The sequence below is a fragment of the Oryzias latipes genome, chromosome 24 (assembly GCF_053564925.1).
Source record: "Oryzias latipes strain Hd-rR chromosome 24, Olatipes_Hd-rR_3.1".
Classification (NCBI taxonomy): Eukaryota; Metazoa; Chordata; class Actinopteri; order Beloniformes; family Adrianichthyidae; genus Oryzias; species Oryzias latipes.
Window position 1 is genome coordinate 3,802,977 of NC_136260.1, and position 8,243 is coordinate 3,811,219.

The 8,243-nt window shown below is 43.6% G+C and overlaps 1 protein-coding gene across 2 annotated transcripts; it reads left to right on the forward strand.

Moving 5' to 3' along the window:
- Positions 1-1,703: 1,703 nt before the first annotated feature.
- Positions 1,704-8,004, forward strand: gpr63 (G protein-coupled receptor 63). 2 transcript variants are annotated; one of them, XM_020714606.3, is made up of 3 exons: positions 1,704-1,956; positions 2,070-2,139; positions 4,606-8,004. In XM_020714606.3, exon 3 carries the CDS (start codon positions 4,709-4,711, stop codon positions 5,939-5,941), a length of 1,233 nt encoding a protein of 410 aa, XP_020570265.1. In that variant the 5' UTR covers positions 1,704-1,956; positions 2,070-2,139; positions 4,606-4,708; the 3' UTR covers positions 5,942-8,004. The 2 variants fall into 2 exon arrangements, with proteins under 2 accessions (XP_020570265.1, XP_004083960.1); XM_004083912.4 differs by having other exon boundaries at positions 1,711-2,139.
- The last annotated feature ends 239 nt before the right edge of the window (positions 8,005-8,243 follow it).

Genomic DNA, 8,243 nt, shown 5'->3' on the forward strand with positions numbered 1-8,243 from the left:
GGGCTTTTTTGCTGTTTGAGTCATTTGCTGAGATGAACTTATAACCAGGGTTCAACAGATTCTGGAGGGAGCACTCAACAAAAGCACGTGTGTTCCTGAGTTACAGTTTTCCCTAAAAAAAATCCCAAATTCGAGAGCAAAACTGGAAACAGAGACCTGCTGGTAAACAAGAAACAAATGGAAAGAATGGCAACTCATGTAAGGCACAAATATGGCAGAGGGTGTTGGTTTTTCCTGGGAATCAAATTCCCAGACTTGGAAAATGTCTACAGTCAATTAAATACAGAAGTAGAGAATGGAGTTTGTCAGTAAATATACACCAATAATACAGTTAATTTGTCTTTCGTATTAACTTTTGATGATTTAGTATCGGCTGATACATAGAAAAGGTGCTTCTTTAGTCTCCACATTTCCATTTTTCATCTTCTGCAAACATCCTCGTTTGCCCAAAAGGAGCCCTTCCTCCCGCCAGATGAGCCCTTCCTGTGCACTGGAGCATGCGCAGACACGCATGTTCCCGAAAGACTCCACTGCTGCCAGAGCCACTGGCTTCTGTGGGTGTCAGTTCTCACGAGAGCAAAGGAGAGTGAAGTTAGTGTGGAAGTGGGCACGTGTGAGCGGAAGCTTTGGGACGTTGCTTTCACAGTAAAACATTTAAAAGAAGGGGACAGTAGTTTGACAGTAATGTCAATTGTTTTTATATGTTTTCGGAATTCTCTTGATATATGCATTTATTATGATTACAGTAAAAAAACAGTGATTTAGAAGACAAGACTGTTACCCTCATTTAGCCATTAGAGACTTCCTCACATTTAGTTGTTCTTTTTTTCTATAGAGCATTTACTTTGGCAGCTGAATTGTTAACTGCAGGTTTATTTTTAAAAAAAAAAGTTTTTTTTTTTTTTTTATTAAAGCAGGCACTGGACATCAGGTTACACGGAGAAAGTATAGCAAGTGCTTATTAAACAAGAGGCTTTTGCAATGAATTAAACCAACTGGACAGAAGGGGTGAAGAGAACGGATTGAAGTAGTTGTTTTATTTATTATTTATTGCATTGATTGAGAAACTGTTTTGTTTCTGAAGTATGATTACTAAAATTTGATTTAACATTTATTTAATTTTTTGGTCATAAACATTCCTGTTTTTCAAGTGTACCTGGATTAGACACAAAACAGGCTGCAACAAAAAGCTCCAGGGGGCTTCTTAAAGCCTAGAAATACTGGGATTAATAAAGGATATAAGCGGAAAAAGGACACCACAAGAAAGGTGGCGAGGACAAACCCAACGCCAGTCTGGACAATGCATTCTCACAAATTGGTCACAAATACATTAATTATGGTCTGAACAATCGAAGTGTTGCACTCTTCAGTTTATTTCAGGCATCATAGCAAAAGCTTTATCCTATAAATTTCTCTTATTTCTCTATAAATTTCTCTTCATTTTTGTACTGTTTTAATATAGGCTATCAAAGTGTTTCATTATGTAACTAAACTGATAGAAAATGTGAGATGGATTTGTTTTAGGCCAAAGTATTTTACTTTTGTGGGCAATGTTTACGGGATTTTTTTTTCACCTTTAATTTATATTAAGCCTAAGAGTGACCACAGCAGAAATACTTTCACTTTTGTACAGTTTTTAAGTCGTTAAAAACGCTTTCCTAATGAAATTCTTGTTGTGGGTCTTTTATTTCGAAAGTCCAGTCAGGAAGTGAAAGTCGGTGTTTCGCGCCGGCGTCACAAACACCGACACTAGTTTTCAACAATGTATCAGACAGTCGGAACATGAAAGGCTTTTGCTGCATTTGATGTTGGAAGTCGGCTCGCGCGTCTCACGTGGATAAAAGAAAACAGCGGAACTTGTTGCCGTTTACTCTTTGATGAACAGGCGGATGAATCTGCGCCGCAGGAAGAAGCAAAGCCTCAAAATGCGAGCGCGGATTTCACATCGCCGTTTGTGTAGGTGGAGACACCCGCGGACGCCGCTCCGTGCCTAAAAAACCCCACCAAAAGGCCCGGATCTGGGATCAAAAGTGGGGTTACTTCGAAGAACGCCTGGTTTTTCTCTGCAGGCGGAGGAGGAGGCAGCTGCTGGTGCGACATGGGGGAGTTCATCACTTCCAGCAGGGGAGACACATGCAGGTATCACCGGGAACACGCTGCACCGAATCCGACTCACCTGCTGTGACAAGAAAACATCTGTCACGGCCAGATGATAATCTGATCACCATTTAACCATAATCTGAGTCTCAGCCTTTTTTGTCCGGTCGGAACAGAACGCCTGATACTAATTTACTGGTGGAATGTTATTTTTTTCTAGATCAGAGCCCTTATTGGTCTATTTGAACAGATATGCACTAGTTTTAATCATTCTTTCTTCTATTTTACATTCCATATTTCTTAAAAGTTCAGTTTTTCTGGGTTTTCTCCAAACGTAAATGAAAACCCAGAGCAAGAATGTAAGTGAATCCGGAGGACCCAGCTCATTTTTCCAGGGTGGTGGTTTTGTGGAGGCTTTGAAACGGTCTCTGTCATGGCTGATGGACATGTTTGCTGGTATCTCACCATGGCTGCTCTGTGCAGCCTGGCTCATCCATGATCAAGAGCCTCTGATTGGCCTGTAAAAAATCAGGAATCCACCTCATGGCATCACTAAAACCTGCTTTTGCCTTTTGTGGAGTCCACTCATGAGACTCCTGAGGTTTCTGTCATATAAAAGCATACGTAGTAATAATATTATTAACCCATTTAGCCATGCCCCCTCCCCATGGTGTTGGGGCGGGGTATAGGGGAACAGCCATGCCCCCGCCCATGGTGCTGGGGCGGGGTATAGGGGAACAGCCATGCCCCCGCCCATGGTGCTGGGGCGGGGTAGGGGAACAGCCATGCCCCCGCCCATGGTGCTGGGGCGGGGTAGGGGAACAGCCATGCCCCCCTCCCTATGGTGCTGGAGCGGGGTATAGGGAAACAGCCATGCCCCCGCCCATGGTGCTGGGGCGGGGTAGGGGAACAGCCATGCCCCCCTCCCTATGGTGCTCTAAAACACGTGTGTTTATGAACATTTTTTTTTTAATTTGTTAGTGAAATTCAGTTAGCAAACATTGCCAACGATGACTATTCTTTTAAGCAGTTAAATTATTATTATTATTATTATTATTATTTTTTTTTTTTTCGATGACTATTCTTTTCAACTGTTGTTTGCAGGAACATTCTCCCTGTAGGGATGGCTCTTTTCATGATACATTGTCATCGTTTGCTGTTCGGGGGCTGCAGGTTCCTGTGTGTTTCAGAGGAGGGGGGGCTTCCTGTCATTCATCAGCGTGTGATAACTGCAGCTAACCTTTAGGCGGTCAGGATGGAGCTCGGTCTTCCCAGCTCTTCAGCCGCTGGCGTGTTTATCCCACGTCTTTTGTCTGGTGACTGTCTTGCTGACACGACAACACTATCAGTTGAACAGCAGCTTATCCCGGTATCACAGCAGCGGTCGATCGGTCTCTGAGTATCCATCAGGTCCGGCCTCCTCATGTGGAGCGGTTGTAGATACTTGGCAGTAGGAAGTTAGAGCCTCCGTTGTTTGTATCGCTTATAAGTGGGCAACTTTTATGACAGGATTTGACCAAAGTCCTTCTGTGTTCTTTGACAGCTGGACATGTTCCCGCCTTCACATGTGGCAGTAACAGTCAACCAGACTGTTTAGATGTTTTTAGGGTGTTTTTCACTTTTTTCAGATGCGGGTATCGAACCAGCAGAGCCTCTGCTCCAAGGATTCCCCATGTATTTCAATGGAGGCAAAAATCCTGGAATATCTTGAAAAGTTCAAGGATTTGAAGGACCAAAATTCACAGCTGGAAAAAGCTGAAAGAGCCGAACATTTGAATAGTTGAATGGTTAAAATAGATGAAAAATTATAAAAGGAGTTTAGCAGCAAAAAAATGGAGGAAGATTCTATAATAAAGAAAGAGAAACATTTATGGGATTCAAACAATTATAGAATGAAAACAAAGATGTCATTATAGTTGAAGATTTATGTAGATTTGTCAAGCTGAACACATTATGTATAGAGAAGATTGATTGACAATAGTTCATAGCCAATCAGGACACAGAACACAGCGTTAAGGCTACCAGAATGACCCAAAAAACATCCGCTGACAGCGAGACTTAGAAAGTTGGACTGCGTTACAGTGAGGAAAACACTAGTTTACTCAGTGATTTCTGAAACCCTTCTTCATTCCTCCAAACTCCAGGCCGTTGTGTGTCCGTTTAAATGGAAGAATCCGAGCGTCTCATGATGCACATTGCCTGACACATGGACCTTTTACTCTTTTTGAAACAGTGTTTCCCAACCCTGGTTCCAAAGCACATTGATCTGACCATGTTTATCAGCCTTTGCATAGACTTTTTAATGGCTGCCTACAAAACCATGTGTGCTTGAGCAGCGCCGCATAAAAACATGTGTGCTCTGGAACAAGGGTGGAGCTGTTCATTTCATTTGTGTGCTTAGGGCCACCATGAGGAAAAAGACTCATTTTGTGTGGATATAGTGCATTGTTATCACAGTGTTTTCACTGTTCTTGTCCGGCTGTCTACTAACATTTCTTTACTTTCTAGGATCTGGTGACCTGGACCAGGGCACCATGGTGGGCTGAGGCGACCACATCTGCTGCAGTGTGTCCAGCATCGGCCCCCCAGTAAAAATGCCGGTGTGGGAAGAATGGTTCACTCTCTGGCTCGTTCCCGTTCTGAAGCGCTGGGCAGCAACAACAGCTACTGCTTGCTTGTCACCGGGATTTTGAGCCTTTCCAAGAAGCTGCTGATGGAGGACATCTCAGCGGCCAATGTTTCTGTGGGCTCCCGGTCTCCACCAGTGGCGATCACCCCAACAGCTCAGGCCCAAGATATCCGCCAGAGCGTCAGCCTCCCCCTGCAGATCTTCTTCAGTTTTGCGATGATCACCATCTTGCTCGTGGCCCTTTCCGGGAATGTGGTGGTGTGCCTGATGGTGTACCAGCGCTCAGCCATGCGCTCAGCCATCAACATTCTGCTGGCCAGCCTGGCGTTTGCCGACATGATGCTGGCTATCCTGAACATGCCGTTTGCTCTGGTCACGGTGGTGACCACGAACTGGATTTTTGGAACCCTGTTCTGTCGCGTTTCAGCCATGTTGTTTTGGTTGTTTGTGATGGAGGGAGTGGCTGTTCTGCTTATAATAAGCATCGATCGTTTCCTCATCATTGTCCAGAAACAAGACAAACTCAGCCCACAACGAGCAAAGTGTCTCATAGTGGTCACCTGGGGACTCTCTTTCATCATCTCCTTCCCTCTATCGGTTGGTTTCCCCCCTCTGGATACCCCTCCCAGGGCTCCCCAGTGTGTTTTTGGATACAGCACTGAGCCTGGTTACCACGCCTATGTACTGATCCTCATGTTGGCGTTCTTCTTCATTCCGTTCTTGGTCATGCTGTACACGTTCATGGGGATCCTGAACACCATCCGGCACAACGCCATCCGCATCCACAGCCACCCGGATGGCATGTGTCTGAGCCAGGCCAGCAAACTGGGCCTGCTGAGCCTGCAGAGGCCTTTCCAGATGAACATCGACATGAGCTTCAAGACCCGTGCCTTCACCACCATCCTCATCCTCTTCTCTGTCTTTACAGTGTGCTGGGCCCCCTTCACCGCGTACAGCCTGGTGACCATCTTCAGCGATGACTTCTACCACAAAAACAGTTTTTTTCAAATCAGCACGTGGCTCCTGTGGTTATGCTACCTCAAGTCAGCCCTCAACCCACTCATTTACTACTGGCGGATCAAAAAGTTCCGCGATGCCTGCCTTGACCTGATGCCCAAATACTTCAAGTTTCTTCCTCAGCTACCAGGGAACACAAAGAGGCGCATACAGCCCAGCGCTGTGTATGTATGTGGAGAGCATCGGTCTGTGGTTTGAAGGGAGTTCCACTCTAACACTGTTAGCACACCGTGCTCCTCTGGGTTTCGGTTTTGGACTTCTCCGGGTGGTTCTTCAGGCTGAATGTGGCACTACATTTCATTGGCGCAGGGTTCCAGAAAACAACTTTTAGATCCATTCTAAAAGCTGTAGTTTGAATCCAGTGTGGCTTTTTTCTGGTTATGGTCTAAAATAAACCTTAATGTTATCACAATCTGACAGAGATTAAATGTTAGACTTCCTAGCTATTTGCTTGATTCAAAAACAATTGATTAGAATCAAAAGTTCTAATACACTACTGGAGCCGTTTATTCTGAATTTTTTTCAGCCAAACAGATCTGAGTCCAAGTATTTCAAAGTGTTAAAATGAAAAATCACACAATACTTAAAAAAAGAGGTTTATTCATTTTCAAAGATTTATTTACATGGGGTGCCTTTATTTTTATTGTTGTTGTTTTTGCAGTTGTACAGTAAACACTGGATTTTTTTAAGGAAACTCTCCTAAGTGAGATTCAGAGTTTGACTGTCTTGGATCTTGACTAGTGACGGTTCTGTTCAGTTGCTCCAAAAAAGCTTCAGGTCTGAACTTTAGCACGATATGTCAGTTCCTGCCAAAACAAAAGAAGAAGCAGTGCTGTAAAAGATGGATCTACACTTAAACCAAGTGACTGTTGTCTTGTGGGTGGTTCACCTTTTTGCCGTGGGGGTCTTTTAGAGTTTAACCCCCAAGGTCAACAGTCACTGTGTTCTCGGCTAAAACCCCATCCTGTCCACACGGAAAGATGTTTAGGTCAAATGCATCTGCTAACGTCTGGTTCTATACGGAATTTCAGGACAAGCCTCCTGGCCTTTACGATGTAGCGTTCCAATCAGTCTGAGTTACTGCTGTTGGCAATCAGGGTTTGAAACATATTTTTATAAGAACATGGTCTAAGGGACATCTGGACTAGCCTGGTCTTCTGCGTCATCAGTCCACATGCTGACTCGGCACAAAACAGTAACAACTTTGCAATGCTTGGTGTATGTTTGATCCTATTTTTTTAGAGGATACTGGTGCACTCGAGCAGGAGCTGGCACGGCCTCTCCTTAGAGCGATTTCTCCTGCCCACAGACCTTCTGTAAAGATGGACACCTCTCCATGGTCTCACAAAAACTTGCTTTCAAAGCTGCGCTAACAGGATGGCAGTGGGTCAGCACTGGGGCGAGGGGCCGGCCCAGCCCGGTTCTGTCAGAGAAACGGTTACTTTGACTGCAGGCTGCTGTCCGACGGATTCCTGACATTAGTCTGTGTGCAGAGGAGTTGGGTAGTCCATCTTTACATGTGGTGTGTGGGACATTCTTCTGCTTCTCTGAATCTCAAGACCTTTAAATCAAACTGAAGCCTTCTTATCCTGTAAAGAATTCATTGAAGCCATCAGATCCAAAAACTGCAACCCAGTGCAGCTGCTGTCACAAGAAGAAGCCATGAGGAGATTTTTGCCAAAATTCCCTCACAATTTTAGCAAAATGTTGAGACTAACTCCGATAAAGAATGAGATCCATATTTATGATGCCAGGTTTTGTGTTTTAGATTGAACCAGTACTTTCATTAGACTGGAGTCAATGAGTTCTTTTGTCAGTTTAGCAAATTTACCTTCTTTTCTGAGAACAATTTAATGTTATTTATTGTCACAAAAACCTTTAAATGGAAGCGGTGTTTTGGGGAAGAAATAATAACCGGTCATGAATCATGACATGCACTGAACGGCAGTGTGTGGGACTGATTTCCTTATTTTTTTCTTACTTGGGGCAGACTGTTGCCTCATCTCTTGGTGAGCAGATTTCATAAAAAAACATGTTAAGTTGTGTGAATTCAGTTTTAAGGCATGTAAATCAACAGCTTAAGGTTGTGGGGAGGAAGGGGCCATAACACTATGAGCCTGTATCTGTAATTCAATGTTTTGATTGTGCCTATGAATTAGTTTATTATTCAGTCAGAATGCTGCTACATCTGGTGAAATGTGCAATTCAGTGTCTGTTCTGTTGCATATAATAAAAACGTAGACATTTCTTACATTGGTAAACAGCCTCATTTGCACTTCTTGCATGTTTTGTGTGGAGGTCTTCAGTTTTATTTTGAAAGTATTCCAGCTTTTTTTCCCTTCCAGTTTTTCCTGTAGGGTAACAGATCTTATGCTCTACATTCTTCTTTTGGTCCAACAAAAAACTTTTTTTTTCTTTACTCAGATGAAAAGGCTTTTTTTTCCTTTTTTTTAAAATAATCCTTTCAAAAATGGAAGGGTTACCCATTTGTTTTCAATCC